At 48.5% G+C, this 17,993-nt stretch overlaps 1 protein-coding gene across 5 annotated transcripts; it reads left to right on the top strand.

Moving 5' to 3' along the window:
- The first annotated feature begins 6 nt into the window (after window positions 1-6).
- MRM1 (mitochondrial rRNA methyltransferase 1) lies at window positions 7-15,203 on the top strand. 5 transcript variants are annotated; one of them, XR_014558340.1, is made up of 7 exons: window positions 7-67; window positions 2,146-2,939; window positions 3,370-3,463; window positions 8,187-8,307; window positions 13,360-13,479; window positions 13,616-13,867; window positions 14,801-15,203. XR_014558340.1 is itself a non-coding variant. In XM_083714721.1 (6 exons), the coding sequence occupies exons 2-6, from the start codon at window positions 2,176-2,178 to the stop codon at window positions 13,660-13,662; spliced, it is 1,146 nt and encodes a 381-aa protein (XP_083570847.1). In that variant the 5' UTR covers window positions 7-67; window positions 2,146-2,175; the 3' UTR covers window positions 13,663-14,712. The 5 variants fall into 5 exon arrangements, 2 of the variants coding, with proteins under 2 accessions (XP_083570847.1, XP_083570846.1); XR_014558341.1 differs by having other exon boundaries at window positions 13,616-14,587; window positions 14,848-15,203; XR_014558342.1 differs by lacking the exon at window positions 14,801-15,203 and adding an exon at window positions 10,105-10,213 and having other exon boundaries at window positions 13,616-13,645.
- The last annotated feature ends 2,790 nt before the right edge of the window (window positions 15,204-17,993 follow it).

Genomic DNA, 17,993 nt, shown 5'->3' with positions numbered 1-17,993 from the left:
TGGCCTCTATGATTGGAGGCCACTTCCTCTTCAGGCGGAGAAGGCAGCAGCCCACGTGGGTGGCCAGGTATGTTTGCGCGCTGCCAGGAGGGAATGCAATCCTTGACGGGGGTTGCTGCAGTTTGGATAGAGAGCAGCTTGGGCAGGGAGGCTGGGCTGCAGATCTCTCTCTCTCTCTCTCTCTCTCTCTCTCTCTCTCTCTCTCTCTCTCCCCTCCCCGTTTTCAGCTGAGTTTGTTACTGGCTCCGAACAGTGGCGTAGCGTGGGGGGTGCAGGGGGGCCCGGCCGCACTGGGAGCAACATCTGGGGGTTAGGGTTAGGAGGCGCAAATCCACGGGTTAGGGGGCGCAAATTACTTGCCTTGCCCCGGGTGCTGGCAACCCACCCTACGCCACTGGCTCCGCAGCCCACAGGGACTAGCAACTTGAACGTTTCTATTTGCAAAATCAGGGAGGGAAGGAGGAGCAGAATTTGCCAAATCCAAACCTTGCGAGCCTTCCTCCCAGGGGGCAACTACTGGAAAGGCCTCGCGGTGCTAATTCTGTGCTATCTCTGCAAGGCTTTAGCTGCTGTTATCCAGGGTGCAGCGATGACCTTCAGACGTGGGTGGCTTTTAAAAGATGCTCAGGCAAACCTAGGCTGGATTGTTGTTGTTGTTTAGTTGTTTAGTCGTGTCCGACTCTTCGTGACCCCATGGATCAGAGCATGCCAGGCACTCCTGTCTTCCACTGCCTCCCGCAGTTTGGTCAAACTCATGCTGGTAGCTTCGAGAACACTGTCCAACCATCTCGTCCTCTGTCATTCCCTTCTCCCAACATCAGGGTCTTTTCCAGGGAGTCTTCTCTTCCCATGAGGTGGCCAAAGTATTGGAGCCTAAGTTTCAGGATCTGTCCTTCCAGGGAGCACTCAGGGCTGATTTCCTTCAGAATGGATTGGTTTGATCTTCTTGCAGTCCATGGGACTCTCAAGAGTCTCCTCCAGCACCATAATTCAAAAGCATCCATTCTTTGGCGATCAGCCTTCTTTATGGTCCAGCTCTCACTTCCATACATCACTACTGGGATGTAGCTGTGGCTTTACTGCTGTTATCCAGGGTGCAGCGATGACCTTCAGACGTGGGTGGCTTTTAAAAGATGCTCAGGCAAACCTAGGCTGGATATGGATTGCCATTTATTATGCCACCACCTCAAGGTGGTGTGTGCATGGCTTTCTCTGCTCTTCCGCTCCCCTTTTTATCCTCACAACAACCTTGTGAGGTAGGTTAGGATGAGAGACAGTGAGGTCACTCAGTGGCTGACTGGGGATTCAAACCCTGGTCTTCTAGAGGCTAGCACTCTAACCATCACACCACACTGGTTAGCCCAAACACGTTCTCATGGTTCTGAATTAAGGGCTGATTTAATATAGGAAGATGCTGTGTACAGAGTCAGACCCATTGGCTTGTCTAATTCAGCCTTGCCTAATTGACTCACTGTGGTGTTTGAGATGGTACCCAGAGATGCCATGGTCTGAACATGGGGCCTTCTACATGAAAGCAGATGCTCTGCTTTACTAATACTCAGTGATGCTCCTACCATTGCTATCGGAATTATTCAACCCCCATTGCAAATCAGGTTTATTATCAAAATTTACAGACTTTCAGTTGTTTGCAATGAGTGCATAAAACAAAAGCAATTGAAGTAGCTCAACACAACGGATGCTTCAAGTGGTTTCCCCAAATTCAGCTGAAATTGCTTAGCAAACTGTAGATGATTTATGAGTGATAAGTAATAATTCTTGCATGAACTGCCGGGTGGGGGAGTCAAGGCCAAGTGGAAAAGCCTAGAGCGCATCAGATCAAAGTTGATTTGGGGATTTATTATTATAATTGTTATTTTATAATTATTATGCATGCTCAGGTAGGGCTTACAAAACCTAAGAACTAATTGCGCAATTCTCGAAATAGCTAAAATACAGAACAAAACTATGTCATCAGGCTGTTAAAATGTAAATGCCCATGATTCAAATATATGATAATATAGCACACCATTTAAAAGTGGAAACTCCGGGCAGAAGATATTGGGAAAAGTTTCTGTTTCAGGATTTTCCAGAAAGACCACATAATCCATGTTGATTTAGCATCTTGGTCCCTACCCCCCTTTTAAGGTTGAGAGAAAGGCATATTGAACGTCAGAGATGGCACTACTCCTGTCTTTTAAATCTGGCCTCTGGGACGCCGCAAGACTGCCCTGCGCTGTTGGAACCATCCGACATCTCTCCATGCGGAGAAAGCCTCAGGTGGGGGAACGTGAACTTCCTGGTGGGGTGAGCAGCCAAGTGACTCCTGATTATGGGCTTGAAACAGCCAAGGACCAGAGCGAGGCCCAGCCACGTAAACCCTGGAAGGGTCGTGCCCTTCGGAACGAGTTCTGGCGGCAATTTCGTGCGCAGACCGTGCCGTCTGACAGGGAGGAGCTGAAGAACTTGAGGAATGACGATTTCCCCGAGAGGAAGAGGAGCCCCCCGCAGAAACCCCTCCCCATCGAAAGGACCAAAGGCTCAGAGATCTTGTTTGGGGTTGCTCCCTGCTCCTTGGCTCTGGCCAGATCCAAGAGGAACTTTTTCCAACTCTTCCTCAAGGCTGGCAAGGGCACTCCATCGCCTACGCTGGAAGAATTCTCCCGGCGTGCCAAGGACAGGGGGATTCCAGTGAAGGTGGTTCAAAGGAAGGTTCTAGATGGCCTCTGCAAGGGCGGTGTCCATCAGGGCGTGTGTCTGGAAGCCACGCCCCTCCGCCCCATTGGCTGGCAGGAATCACCGCCCCCTGAGGCAGAGGGAGTGGGGTCGCAGCTCCTTTGGCTGGCTTTGGAGGGGATACAGGACCCCATGAACCTGGGAGCCGTCCTGCGGTCTGCTCACTTCCTGGGCGTCGACAGGATTGTGATGAGTCAATGGAACAGGTAAAATAGCACCAGGTGAATTATTTTGGGGATGGGCCTGTAGCTCAGGGGAAAAGCATCTGAATTCGGGGAGGCAGATCCTTACCTGCCTATTTGATTCGGCGCTGACATGAGGACTAGAATCTTAATTTGTTTTTAGCTGAACAACCAGAACTCCGGGATAAAGCATCTGCTTTGGGGGCAGAAGGTTCAGCCCCCGCCATCCTGCCTGCCTGCAATTCCTTAGGAGCAAGTGCCATTGACCTCGGTGGGGTTTACTTTGGAGCAGTCCTGCGTCAGGCCAACTTGAGCACAGGCTGTGGGCTAGATGCAGTTTTTCCATTCTCTCTGCCCCTGCGGAGACGGGTGTTGCTAACAGAACCAGCTTGTGGAGATCTGCTGGGAAGCATTTAATAATTTTTGCCTCTACCCCGGGCTTCTCTCTTTGTAGCTGTCCCCTGACACCTGTGGTCAGCAAAGCCAGTTCGGGGGCCATGGAAGTTCTGGACGTATATAACACAGATGATCTTCAGAGCCTTCTTAAGGTAACACCCCCTCCACAAACTTTTGCCTGTTTTTCTTTTAAATTAATGATTACAGGCAACTTCCTGTACGTCCAAGGCATGCACAACCGCACTCGGCGTCGCAAACCTAGATGTGGCACGAGGAGGGGCAAAAACAGCGCAAAAATAGCGTCTAGCCGTCCCATGAGCCTTTGCACTGATATTTGAGGCCTGTGGGAAGTTGGATTTTAAGCAAGGAAGTTTGGAGAGAGCGCATGTAGTGGAGTTGGGTGGATTTTTGGTTTTTCAAGGGTTTCCAGAGAGTGTTTGCAGGCCTTTTCGGTGGTGTTCCCAGTATACGTGATTTTGCTTAAACGCACGGTGCCTCAGAATGTAACCCCCGCATCAGTGGTGAGTTGCCTGTACAGTGGTAGAAGAAGAAGAAGAAGAGTTTGGATTTGACATCCCGCTTTATAACTGCCCTAAGGAGTCTCAAAGCAGCTAACATTCTCCTTTCCCTTCCTCCCCCACAACAAACACTCTGTGAGGTGAATGGGGCTGAGAGACTTCAGAGAAGTGTGACTGGCCCAAGGTCACCCAGCAGCTGCGTGTGGAGGAGCGGAGACGCGAACCCGGTTCCCCAGATTACGAGTCTACCGCTCTTAACCATTACACCACACTGGCTCTCCGTTCCGGAGCCCCGTTCGCATCCTGACGTAAACGTAAGACAGTCACGGGTCGTGTTTTGCCGCTTCTGCGCATGCGCGTGATGTCATTTTGAGCATCTGCGCATGTGTGAACGGTGAAACCCGGAAGTTACTTCCGGGTCGCGGCGGAGCGCAGCCCAAAAATATTAATCCTGAAGCTACTTCAACCCGAGGTATGACTACATTTTTATCCCGCCTTTCCTCCAAGGAGCTCAAAGGGGTGGACGTATTTCTCCCTCCTTCCCCATTGTATCCTCACAACAACCCTGTGAGGCAGGGTAGGATCAGAGACAGAGACAGGGTCACTTGGGGAGTTTCACGTATCGGTGGGGCTTTGAGGCCTGGTCTCTCAGGTCTGACACTCAGCCCTCCAGATGTTGTTGGACTCCAGCTCCCACAATCCCCGATCATTGGTGGTGCTGGGGGGCATTAATGGGAGTTGGTGTCCAATGATCTCCAGAGAGCTACAGCTGCCCTGACTCTGCTCTGACCACCTTTGCTCTGATTCAGCAGCAGCACTCCTCTTAAATTCACACGGTAAGATTGCTTGCAAGCAAAGCACTGGGAAGGATGCTGGCTGGTCAGCTTTGCATGCCAAAGTTGCTGGGTTTAATCCCCGGCGTCTCCACGTAGGGCTGGGGGAAAGCCCCAAACCCTGGAGAGCTGCTGCCAGTCCGAGTTGACAACCTTGAGCTAGATGGACCGATGGCTTGGCTCGGCTTAAGGCAGCTTTCTGCGAACCCATTTTAAACCCCCTTTCATCCAGAACCAAGGGGACTAGAATCTTTGTTTCCAAGTTAGAACGATCGTAGCTCAGTGCTTTGCATGCAGACAATCCCAGATTCAATTCCTGCGTTTCCGGATAGGGCTGAGCAAGGCTCCCTGTCCAAATACCTGGGGGCTTGCTGCCATTCCGAGCATACTGCATTGACCCAGATAGACAAATGGCATGACTCTGTAGCAGACAGCTGGTCTCTCTTATTCCACTCTATTCCTTTTGCTCTGATTCATTCTAGCATCTCCTCTGCCTTCTTGGAATGGCTGCTATGCCCCGTTCGGCCACACAGGGGCAGTGTTGTACAAGCTTTTAAAAATAAGTTGGATTTTGCTAGGTGGCCAGCCTGAGGTCCATACGAAATGGGGTGTGCACATAAGATTGAAAGCTGGGTTTACAATAGGGTTACCAGATGTCCCCGTTTCCCGGGGACAGTCCCCGGATTTGCGAATAAGTCCCTGGACAAATGCCATCCCCGGAATGTCCCCGGATTTCATCTAATGTCCCCGGGAAACGCAGCAGCGGCAGTCTCAGCAGCCTGGAGCAGTTGGCTCTGGCTGGCTTCAGGAGCTGCTCAGAAGTCCCCATATGATGGTGGTGCAGGGGCTCTAAGATGCAGCTTCCGGGCTGCCTCCACCTTCCCTGACCCCAGCAACTAAGCTGTGAAGGGAGGCTTCATGCTGCCGATCAGAGCTTGCGTGCAAGCAGGAAGGGCTGGGATCTCTCAGCTAGGCAAAAGGAAGTCTCTTTTCGTAGCTGAGGGATCCCCCTCCCTCCTGCTTGCACGCAAGTAGGAATGGGATTGGGGCTGCTCCGATGTCAAGGGAGGCATTGCTCTGCCTGACAGATCCCTGCCCCCTCCTGGTTGCACGCAAGTAGGAGTTGGGATGGGGCTGCTCCGAAAGGCAGTGTGAAATCTACCTTCCTGGCTGAGGGATCCCCCTCCCTCCTGCTTGCACACAAGTAGGAATGGGATTGGGGCTGCTCCGATGGGAAGGGAGACCTCACGCTGCCTGAGCCTCGCTGCCGCCACCACTCTCGGCCCTCCTTCTCCACCTTCCATGCCTGACCCACTGCACACCGCTTGCCCATCACCACAGAAGGACCAACAACTCAGGGGCTGCCCAGGCTCATGGAGAAAGGAGATAGAAGTCTTGGAGGAAGGCAGTTGAAGTCAAGGTGGCGGCTGCCCCTCTGCCACTGCCATCGCTGCAGCATCAATGTCCAAGTGTCCCTGGATTCATTGAAAAAAATCTGGTAACCTTAACAAGCTGGGAAAAGGATGGAATTTATCCGATGAGCACCTGCCAGGTGTATCTGGGCGCCAGGACACACACGACACAAGCCCAGGACCCGTCTTCCCACCAGTTGGGCATTGAGTCGGCCGAGAGACGATTTAATGCTGGCTGGCCTTTCAGACAATGAAAGGCAAATGGCTTAATTTTTCAGCCGCCTTTTCTCTGCCCCTTTCCTGTGGGTCTGGGGAGCCTCCCCCTCCGATCTCCGCCAGCCGCCCCGCTCTGGAACGACCCCATAAAGAGGCCATTAAGAAGGTGTTGCAACTTAATTGAAACATCTGTGCGGACCGCTTCCCTCTACTATAAATGTGCAATTTATGAACATTTGGGCCGTTGAGGCGCTCTGTTTAATTGGGTCCACGTTGGCCGGCTTCACCTTTGCCGCGGAGTGGGCATAAATCCCAGCGTCGTTACGGCCTGGAAATGGCAGGTTTTTTCAGAAAACGAGGCAGATTTTCTCCCCTCCCCCCTCTAAAAATGGATTTTGTAGGTGGTTGTGTTGAAAGGATGAGCTGGGAGCATGTATGCAATAGCAACGTGTTTTCCTGGATCAGGGCAAAGTCTGTGTCCGGGAGGGGCACAACCTGCTTCCCTTTTGATGTCATTAGATTCCATCTCCAATCAGCCACAGCCAGCATGACCAGTGGTTAGAGATGATGGGAGTTGTAGTCCGGAAGCACTTGTGCTAAGCTGTTCCTCTGCCCCCCCCTCACAGTAGCTAGAGGCAAGGCCTTTCTTAATTCCCTCCAAGGAGCTCAAGGAGGAGTACAGTGGTACCTTGGGTTAAGAACTTAATTCATTCTGCAGGTCCGTTCTTAATTTGAAACTGTTCTTAACCAGAGGTACCACTTTAGCTAATGGGGCCTCCTGCTGCTGCCGCGCGATTTCTGTTCTCATCCTGAAGAAAAGTTCTTAACCCGAGGTACTACTTCTGGGTTAGCGGAGTCTGTAACCTGAAGCATATGTAACCTGAAGCGTCTGTAACCCGAGGTACCACTGTATGTGGCTCTCCTCCTCCTTGCTTAGTCCCCACAACAACCCTGTGAGGTTGGTTAGGCTGAGAAACAGTGACTGGTCCTGCCTGTCCCTGCAAGCTTCATGGCTGAGTGAGGATTTGATAATAATAATAATAATAATAATAATAATAATAATAATAATAATAATAATAATAATTTATTACTTATATCTCGCCCATCTTGCCAGGCCGCCCCAGCCACTCTGGGCAGCTTCCAACAGAATATTAAAAACACAATAAAACATCAAACATTAAAAACTTCCCCAAACAGGGCTGCCTTCAGATGTCTTCTAAAAGTCAGATTGTTGTTTATTTCCTTGACATCTGATGTGAAGGTGTTCCACAGGGCGGGTGCCACTACCGAGAAGGCCCTCTGCCTGGTTCCCCGTAACCTCACAGTGAGGGAAATGCCAGAAGGCCCCTGGCGCTGGACCTCAGTGTCTGGGCTGAACGATGGGGGTGGAGATGCTCCTTCAGGTAGACAGGGCCGAGGCCGTTTAGGGCGTTCAAGGTCAGCACCAACACTTTCAATTGTCCTGGGAAACGTACTGGGATTTGAACCCTGGCCCTTGCCTGGCACTCTAACCACAGCTCCACATTGGCTCTCAGTTTGATGGGTCCTCCACTCCAGTGGCTGGAGAGAGACTCCCAGCTATCAAGGGATACTTGGACTTCCTCTAGGTTTGAATTCCTGGCTGCAAAGGAGGTTGGGCTGCCTCACACCAGGGAATCGTTTGTCAGATGCTTTTGGTTCCGTGTTGAGGTTTCATTTATTGTTGTTAACCCGTAGTGCTTCCTGGGATTCCATGGAGTTCGAGTTCTGATTTAAACAGTGAACAGACAGCAAACCAGTGCAGATGTATCTTTTCCTTCCATATAATGGAGTTAAGAAGTTGTGTGTAATTACGATGTAATCCTCAAGTTTGCCTTTTTCTCTTGCTTCTATCTCACCCCCGTTTTCTTCTGGAAGGCAAAATCAGAGCAAGGATGGGAAGTCCTTGGAACAGCTGCCCACACCAAGGACCTGGATTCTGTCCCCACCGTCAGTTGCTTAGATTTCCGCTGGAAGGGACGCACCATACTGCTGCTAGGTATGTAACACTGCGGCACTTACATTTTCAGGAAGCCCTGTGCAATGGTACCTTGGAAGTCGAATGCAATCTGTTCCGGAAGGACGTTCGACTTCTGAAATGTTTGATTTCCAAAGCGCAGCTTCTTATTGGCTCTTGCAATCGGAAGAGCCAGCCGGAAGCTGCTTGTCCTCCGCGTCAGATTTCTGGCTTCTGAAAAACATTCACAAACTGGAACACTTACTTCCGGGTTTGCGGTGTTCAGGAGCCAATTTGTTTGGGAACCAAGCCGTTTGAGTACCAAGGTACCACTGTATTGGGAAGTTTTTAATGTTTCATGTTTTATTACGTTTTTATTTGTGCTGGGGCAACTCAGCCAGATGGGTGGGGTATAAATAATAAAGTTGTTGTTGTTTTGGAGGGCCAAACTTTTGCAGAGAAGCTGGCCGTAGCTCAGGGACAGAACAGGTGCCAGGTTCAATCCCCAAGTAGGGTTGGGAATGATTCCAGGCAGAATACCCTGGAGAGGGACTGCCGGTCAGTGTAGACCGGATGTGTGTGGGGGTGGGGGTGGGGGTGGGGAAGGGTTTGCCAACTTGGAATCTAAGGCCGCTAGTGTCTTATGGTTATTTCCCTGAGTAACAGCCCTGTGAGGTAGGCTAGGCCAAGAAACAACAAACCGGTTAGATATTCCACCCCCCGCCCCTGTTAGCTGGGTAGCTGGGAGAGGATTTGAACTCGTCTCCCCCCCACATTTACTACGATACCACATTGCCTCCTGAGAAGCTTGGAGGTCTTGCGACTCCCCTGACAAATGAAGGAAGGCAGCTAGGAGACTGCAAGGACTTGAGTCTGGGGTGTGCTCCAGTTTTTATTTTATTTTATTTGTTTGATTGATGTAACCGCCCTTTGTCACAAGATCTCACGGCCGTCCGCAAGATAAAATACGAAGTAAAAGCACAAATAAGTACAGTGGTACCTCGGGTTAAGAACTTAATTCGTTCCGAAGGTCCGTTCTTAACCTGAAACTGTTCTTAAGCTGAGGTACCACTTTAGCTAATGGGGCCTCCTGCTGCCGCTACACCACCGCTGCACAATTTCTGTTCTCATCCTGGAGCAAAGTTCTTAACCCAAGGTACTATTTCTGGGTTAGCGGAGTCTGTAACCTGAAGCAGCTGTAACCTGAGGTACCACTGTAGTTGAAACGAAAACAACAAGATGATAGCCCCCATCTTCCATAAATGCCATTTAAAAGGCTGTAGAATATTAGGCAGCCAAAGGGTTATTGTGGGATATCGTACCATAGACAGCCCCCCAGACCCTTCTGGACTCTCATCGTCCCTGGCCATTGGCTGGCCTAGCAGAGGATGCTGGGAGTTGTAGTTACACAACCTCTAGAGTCTCACAGACGCGCCCCTTCACACTGGCTTTACCTGTGCCAAACCAAAAGTATTACCTGTGCCAAACCACAAAGTATTGTGCACCAACCGTCTGCCAGCCCATTGATTTTCGGAAAGCTGAAAGAGAACAGGGAAGAAATCTTCACCTCTGTCCTTTACCTTCAACGCCTGGCTTTTAAGAGAGACTGCATCCGAACATGGAGGGTCCATCGCAACCCCCAGGGAGGGCTACTGGTTCCTCTGTGTTACAGGACAGAAATGGACTTTTTTCCCTTCCACCGCCAAGGAGTCTCTCCTGAGTTATGTGCCGGGGGCTGTTTGCCCGTGGCTGGGAGCATGAGAGATGCTTTGGGTTATTCCTCTGCGGCAGGAAAGGCGGTGGCGGTGCCCCAACGGTCCCCTTTCCTTTCCTTGCCAGGCTCATCTTTAACCGAAACGCTGATTGAAGCCGGGGAGCTGACAGGACGCCGCGGCGTCGCTCCCGGGGCTCGGATACCTTTTCGATTACAGGGAGGAAAGAGATACTGGCAAGTCGGGGGTGGGAATGATGAGCTGCGGGGAAATCCATCTCCACAACGGGTGGCGGGACGACGAGCCGGGGACTGCGGTGACAGTCGGGGGCTGTTACTTTGAAGGACGGCTCGGCTTGTCCCTGCGAGGGAACGGAATCTCTTTCGGCGGAGCGGAGGGGCTCCCGAGAGCGGGCCGGCCTCTTCTTGCCGGCGATTATTTCCACTCTCTGTTGAGCGCTTGGCAGAAAAGAGAAAATTGGACAGGGCAGGGAGCCTGGGAGATTTGGGGGAGAGGAAGGGGCCTGCAGTTTGCAGAAGTCCGAGGAGAAAGGAGAATCTGAAAATTTGGGGTAGTTGGATGGGGACAGAGGAGGCCCATCTGCCTGTTAACTGCCCTGAGATCATGTGATGAAGGGCGGCAGAGAAAACTAATAAATAATACTAATACTAATACTAATACTACTAATAAATTATACTAATACTAATACTAATAGTACAGTGGTACTTTGGGTTACAGACGCTTCAGGTTACAGACTCCACTAACCCAGAACTTCGGGTTAAGAACTTTGCTTCAGGATGAGAACAGAAATCGTGCTCTGGTGGTGTGGTGGCAGCGGGAGGCCCCATTAGCTAAAGTGGTGCTTCAGGTTAAGAACAGTTTCAGGTTAAGAACGGACCTCCGGAATGAATTAAGTACTTAACCCGAGGTACCAATGTAGTAATAATAAAAATAATAAATTTTATTTATATCCTGCCCTCCCCAGCCAAGACCGGGCTCAGGGCGGCTAACACCCAATATAAAAACAATGGATTGAAATACAACTTAAAAACAAGATTAAAATACAACATTAAAACATTAAAATACAGCCTCATTTCAAATCAAAAACTTTTTGGGGGATGAAAACATCAAGTCTTCACCAAGGCTAACTATCCAGACTGGTCCTACATGGGCCAGGAAAAAGCCAGGGAAGTCCCCAAATCGGAGTTCCATCACAGAAGGAGAAAGGAAAAAAGAAAGAGGGGGAGGGAATCAAGTTAATTCCAAGACAAAGGCCATGCGGAGCAACTGTGTCTTACAGGCCCTGCGAAAAGAAATTAGATCTAGTCTAGCATACTGATCTCACAGAGGCAAACTAGAAGCCAACTGTCCCTACTTGGGATTCCCCTTGACTGTTTTTCAGAGACATACTGCCTCTGAGGCAGTGCATAGCCATTGTGGATAGTAGCCATCGATAACCCTTTCCTCCATGAATTTGTCCCACCCTCTTTTAAAGTCCTCCAAGTTGTTGGCCATGCCTGCTTCCTGTGGCAGGGAGTTCCATAGTTGAACTGTGTGAAGAAGTCCCTAATGTCTGTCCTGGGTAATTGTATACACGGGTGGCGCTGTGGGTTAAACCACAGAGCCTAGGACTTGCCGATCAGAAGGTCAGTGGTTTGAATCCCTGCAACGGGGTGAGCTCCTGTTCCTTGGTCCCTGCTCCTGCCAAACTAGCAGTTTTAAAGCACGTCAAAGTGCAGGTAGATAAATAGGTACCATTTACAGAATGGTAAACGGTAATAAAGTGAGATGAGTGCCGCAACCCCAGTCGGCCATGACTGGACCTAATGGTCAGGGGTCCCTTATCATGGAGGTGGTGTTGCTATCTCATGCTCTGGGACATTGGCATGGATCATGCCCCCCCCAACATCTTTTAAAAAAGCATTTCAAGTGTTTCTGCGTGGGTGGTCAATTTGAGGGAGATTAAATTGGACAGGGGAGTGATCTTGTGTAGGATATTCTAGGAGGAAAAAAGTGAGTGTTATGGTGCAAAAAATACGGTAATTGAAAAAATATTTGAGAGAATTGCATATCGGCTGCCTTGCCTTCTGTGGTGGTTGAAGTTTGGATCTCATATAAATTCTTTGCAAAGTTGTGTTCTCGGGATCTAGGCCCCAGAAGCTGTCCATTCATTTCAATGGGTCTGTTCTGAGTATGAGTTATGTTGAACTGCAATCCTAGATCATTTTAAAGGATCTGGCAGCACTTCGGCCAAACTCCATTGGTTGTTTGTCTTGGGACAAGCGCCCAGAGAAGCAGTTTCTCGTCAGCTGTTTTCCAATTACCAAAGAGCCTGATCTTAATTATCACCAACAGCTTCCTGAAACAAATTCAGCCTCATCCCATGTTTATTTACCTGGGTATTTCTGCCCTGCCTTTCAGCCCCAAGGGGTTAGCGGTCTTTTTAACAAGAAAACACAAGCCCTGTCTGATAAAATCCATAATCTAAAATACAAACACACCCTACTTTAAAAAGAGCCATGGGGAGTTGAAAAAGGCAACTGAACCAAACTCATTGCCTGTTAATCAAACATGTTGAGATCAGGTTCAGGGGATGAAGTTGGTGATGTTAGGGGAAGAGGACCTATGAGGGAAGCATGATCCATTTCGTCTGGAGAACACAGAATCGTAGAGTTGGAAGGAACCCCAGGGGTCATCTAGTCCAACCCCCTGGAATGCAGGAATCACAGCTTGCACGATAGCCCTTTTTCAAATATCTGAAGGGGTGTGGCAAAGAACAAACATTTATTTATTCAGTTTATATACTGCCCTTCATTGGTGCCTCTCTCTTTTATTTCAATATCTTTTTGGTTCTGAGTTGCTTTCAGATATTTTAAAAAAGAAAAGGCACCAATGCTAAACGACAACATATCCTTGCACTAATGAAATAAAAGCAGCTTTAATGCAAGAGTCGCCAACTTTTTCAGTCCATAGGCTTATTTGGATTTTTGAGCGAGAGTTTTGGGCTCCCACCTCCTCTGGTCCATTTCTCCCCTTCCCCTCCTGCGAGTCAGCCCCCACCTTGAAAGAGAGAATCTTACACAAACACACACACACACACACACACACACACACACACACACACACAGATTTTCCCAAGTGATCTGGGTAAAAGTCAGAGCCTTGAAATGGCCATAGAGCCGAAAGAGGAAGTGGGAAAGAGTGCCACTTTTCCTACTTCTTTCTCCAGCTCTATGCTTTCTTAAAGGTACGGAAACGACGTTATTTATGTCTAAGGGTGTGGTTTTTGTATGTGCCCCTCCGAGGCTCCACGAGCACTTAGGGCCAGACCATGAAATTGAAATCCTGGCGTTTTATTGCCTTGTGTTTTGCCCACGTGCAGGAAATGAAGGTTATGGCCTTTCTCCGGGGACTAGAAGCTTGTGCCAAAGGATGTTGACTATTTTCCCAGGGCGAGAGCTGCCACCTGGGATCGAGTCCTTAAATGTGTCTGTTGCAGCTGGTAAGCGATTCCACCTTTGAACTCTCTCCTTGAAGCTTCTTCCTTCCTGAGCAAGCTAGTAAAATCTTGCCGACTGTTGAAACTCTTCTAACACTTTTTTTGTTGTTCTTTTTCTTTTGATAAAATTTTTCCGCAGGAATCCTCTTGCACTCGATCTGCAGCCAAAGAGAGAGAGACCCGTGATGCTTCTATAAGAAAACAAAACAAAAACACTGTGCCTTTGAGGAACTCGCCCAGAAGTTCTGGGATTAGGGGAAGCTGCATCCGGGAATATTCTGGGCCAGAAAGACAGGATTGGAACACAGTCCTCACTTCTACTCCCTTCTGCCAGACAGGGTTGGTGGAGCAGCAGGGCCACAAGGCATCCACATCTGTTACGTGACAGAAGGTGTGTGTGTGTGTGTTAGAGAGAGAGAGAATGTGCTCTGCAAGAGTTTTAGTCCTGATGATGACTTTAAACTCTAGTGCACCTCAGTGTGTAGAGTCCAGGCATGTCTAAAGTCTGTCTTGGGGGCCCAATCCGGCCCCTGTAGCAGTGTATTTCCTGGGGTAAAATCCTAAAAAATGCACAACTTCAACCCTAAAAAAAGAGCTCAACAACTTTGGGGTACAATCCTAAAAAAGGTCAACAACTTTGGTCGGCCTTCACGGCCCTTCACTTCATCAAATCTGGCCCTATTTGAAAAAAGTTTGTGCACCACTGGACCAAGCATCACACACACCTCATGTATCTCAGTGGGTAGACCAGGTATCTCTAAAACCCCACGCGTTCCAATGGCTGCCCAAACCTCCGGTGTATTTTGATCTGTTTGTGCATTGGCCAGTGGGAGGTGAGCTCAAGCTGGGCAGAGGAACGACCCCGTATGATCCAACCTGCTTCTCTTAGCCTGACAAAGGTGGTTTTCGATTCCTCTCCTCTGTAATCTCAAAGGTGGAGGGGTTCTGGTGTTGAGCAAGGGGTTAAGACTCCATTGAGTGCAGTGCAAAATCCCGAGAACACTACAGATATAGGAAGATGACCTACTGAGTCTGGCTAGTGGTCTGCCTAGGCCAGCTTTTCCCTTGCCTCTGGAGTCTTCCCTATGTATGGTGTATCAGAAAAATTACCGTATTTTTTGCTCTATAAGACTCACTTTTTCCCTCCTAAAAAGTAAGGGGAAATGTGTGTGCATCTTATGGAGTGAATGCAGGCTGCGCAGCTATCCCAGAAGCCAGAACATCAAGAGGGATCGCTGCTTTCACTGCACAGCGATCCCTCTTGCTGTTCTGGCTTCTGAGATTCAGAATATTTTTTTTCTTGTTTTCCTCCTCCAAAAACTAGGTGCGTCTTGTGGTCTGGTGCGTCTTATAGAGTGAAAAACATGGTAGATTCCATTCTTCGCAACGAGGATCCATTTCAGTCATGTGTACCTTGGCTTGTAGCAAAACTATTAAAAGAACGCAAGTGAAATGTTTCATTTGCTTTGCTTTCCCTGTTCTGCAGGAGTCTGGGTTTTTTTTTTAAAAAAAATGTAATAATACAACATTATAAAAACCCGGGAATTGGTATGAAATTTCAGTTTCTTAGGAAGGAGGAAGTATATTCTTCCCACTAGGTGGTGGTAAAGATACAGATTGCGGTTTGCTTCACTATGGGCAGAAAACAGTTTTATAGCAAGGTATCATTTCATCCTTTCTTGTTTGCTGGAAGGAAATGGGAATAAAAGCCATTTCTTTATCCTTGATACCAAGCTCTGATTCTCCGTATTTGTGTGTGCGCGTATTTTGTATCTCTCTGCATGAGAAACCAATTTTTTTTAATAAAAAAAAATGGAATGCCATTTTGAGGGCAACGATTTTATATTATTAATGATTATTTGAGAGATTTCAAAATGCTTTTCAAGAACACCCCCCCCCCCACAAAAAGTGGTGTAGGAAATAAACATGAAAGTATAGCAAACTCTGAAACTTTTTTTTTTAAAAAAAGCCTGTTGTTGTTGTTTAGTCATTTAGTCGTGTCTGACTCTTCGTGACCCCATGGACCAGAGCACGCCAGGCACTCCTGTCTTCCACTGCCTCCTGCAGTTTGGTCAAACTCATGCTGGTATCTTCAAGAACACCATCCAACCATCTCGTCCTCTGTCGTCCCCTTCTCCTTGTGCCCTCCATCTTTCCCAACATCAGGGTCTTTTCCAGGCAGTCTTCTCTTCTCATGAGGTGGCCAAAGTATTGGAGTCTCAGCTTCACGATCTGTCCTTCCAGTGAGCACTCAGGGCTGATTTCCTTCAGAATGGAGAGGTTTGATCTTCTTGCAGTCCATGGGACTCTCAAGAGTCTCCTCCAGCACCATAATTCAAAAGCATCCATTCTTTGGCGATCAGCCTTCTTTATGGTTCAGCTTTCACTTCCATACGACACTACTGGGAAAACCATAGCTTTTACTATACGGACCTTTGTTGGCAAGGTGATGTCTCTTTAAAAAGCCTACTCTGTGGTAAAAAATAACGACAGATGGCAGCAACAAAATACCTCATTGTACAAGACTGGGTTGTATCTGCGTTAAGCCATGCTCAGAGCAGACCAGTTGAAACCACTGGACTTAGGTTAGGCCCTATATTGTGCTAGACTTTGAAAGTGGGATTGTACTACTTTAAACAATCTTGGCTCTCCGCAAAGAATCCTGGGAACTGTAGTTTGTTAAGGGTGCTGAGAGTTAAAATTTCTAGTTTGCTGTGTCATAAGAACAGAAGGAGAGCCCTACTGGGTCAGCCCAAACTGTTCAGAACAATGAGGACTGGAATCTTAAATCTTAAAAATAAAGGGCAGGGCTTCCATTGAATGATAGAAAATTTGTTTTCTACGCAGAAAGCCCCAGGTTCAGATTTCCAACTAGGCCGGGGGATGTTCCCTCATTGCGAGAAGTAAGGTTACAGGGAACCAGACAGAGGGCCTTCTTAGTAGTGGCACCCGCCCTGTGGAATGCCCTCCCTTCAGATGTGAAGGAAATAAGTAGCTATCCTATCTTCAAAAGACATCTGAAGGCAGCCCTGTTCAGGGAAGCTTTTAACATTTAACACTGTATTGTTTTTAATACTTGATTGGGAGCCGCCCAGAGTGGCTGGGGAAACTCAGCCTGATGGGCGGGGTATAAATAATAAATTATTATTATGTGTGTTTCCTGAAACCTTGGTGGGCTGTTGCCGGTGAGTGTCAAGCATAAAAGCTAGGCAGACTGACGGTATTGCCGAGTACAAGTTTGCATACTGATCTCCTATGTTTCTAAATGCAATCATTGCCTCCTCCTCCTGCTCCTCCATTTAATTTCCTGGGTATTTTTAAATGTCAAAAACGTCATTTTTATAATCTTCCTTTTTCTTTCTTTTGCCTTAAGCCTGGATATAATTGTCCTTGTGATATAACTGTAGAAAAGCACACCCCAGTGTGTGTGTGTTTTTTAATGAAAAAAGAAAAACACCTTCGCAGCTCCATATCATAAAGGAGAATTTTAATTGTCACTTTTTGCACACATCAGCACGATCGGAAACAAGCTCCCTGATTACTTTTGTGGTTTTGTACACAGCCGATCTTTTGATACCTGGAGAAGGAGGAAGAATTGTTGTGATGGTAATTTGAAAGTGACTTTTCTCATCCCGGTTGTCTTGTCAGGGGTTTGTTTCAGGGATGTCTTTTCCAGAAAGCAGATAATAATTTTTATGCCATCGGTGGTGGTGGTGGTGGGAGGTTTTCCCCCCGGCAACTGCACCTCTGAAATGCGGGTTCAGTAATCAAAGCGTCTCTGAAGACCAAAAATAAGTGATCTGTTAAAACATTTGTCTGCATATGGTATTAGATTTTTGCCAGATTCACCTGATACACGGAGAGATCTCAGGAATCTTTCATGTCCGGTTTCATTTGGAAACACAGGACTCTTCCGAGAGTGGAGATTCTTCGGCTTTTGAGGTTTTCGTTGTCAATTGTTAGCTTCCCTCTCTCCATTCAAGACCTCTGAAGAAATTTCAAGACAGGTGGGGGAACCTCAGGCCTGTAATCTCCATCTGGCCCCCGGGATTCACTCCCAGGCCACACCTCCTTAGCCCAGGCCACACCCCTCCCTGGCCCTGTGCCGCACCCTCCTTGAGTGTTTGTATCTGTGTCCTTTTGCTCTGAGAACGCCTCGTCCTTGCCTGGAGAAGGATCTGTGCAAGTGTTTGCAGGAGCTAGCCTGACCGCATGAAGGTAAAATTGACACCACTTGTTCCACCTACATTTGCCTCTGGCTCTGCCTACTTCCTTGCATGTGGGGAAGGACCGTGGCTCACTGTTAGAGCTCTGCCTTGCATGCAGAAGGCCCTAGGTTCAATCCTTGGCGTCTCCAGGTTCAGTCTGTAGAGCAGGAAAGGCTCGCTCTCACGGTTGTGGGTTCAAGTCCCACGTTGGGCAAAAGATTCCTGCATTTCAGGGGGTTGGACCAGATGACTGCTGTGGTCCGTCCAAACTACAATTCTGTGACTGGGATGCTGACACACTGGGGAGCC

This window comes from Podarcis gaigeae, assembly GCF_964106915.1.
Source record: "Podarcis gaigeae genome assembly, chromosome: 15".
NCBI lineage: Eukaryota > Metazoa > Chordata > Lepidosauria > Squamata > Lacertidae > Podarcis > Podarcis gaigeae.
The sequence above is the reverse complement of the archived record's forward strand: the minus strand, read 5'-3'. Positions and strand labels throughout refer to the sequence as shown.

Excerpts from the sequence above, each read along its gene's own strand:
- MRM1 (XM_083714720.1), top strand. The coding sequence starts at position 2,176 with ATGGCACTACTCCTGTCTTTTAAATCTGGCCTCTGGGACGCCGCAAGA. Across the intron at positions 2,940-3,369 it reads GTGATGAGTCAATGGAACAG|CTGTCCCCTGACACCTGTGG; the intron begins GTAAAATAGCAC and ends CTCTCTTTGTAG. Across the intron at positions 8,308-10,104 it reads ACGCACCATACTGCTGCTAG|GCTCATCTTTAACCGAAACG; the intron begins GTATGTAACACT and ends TTTCCTTGCCAG.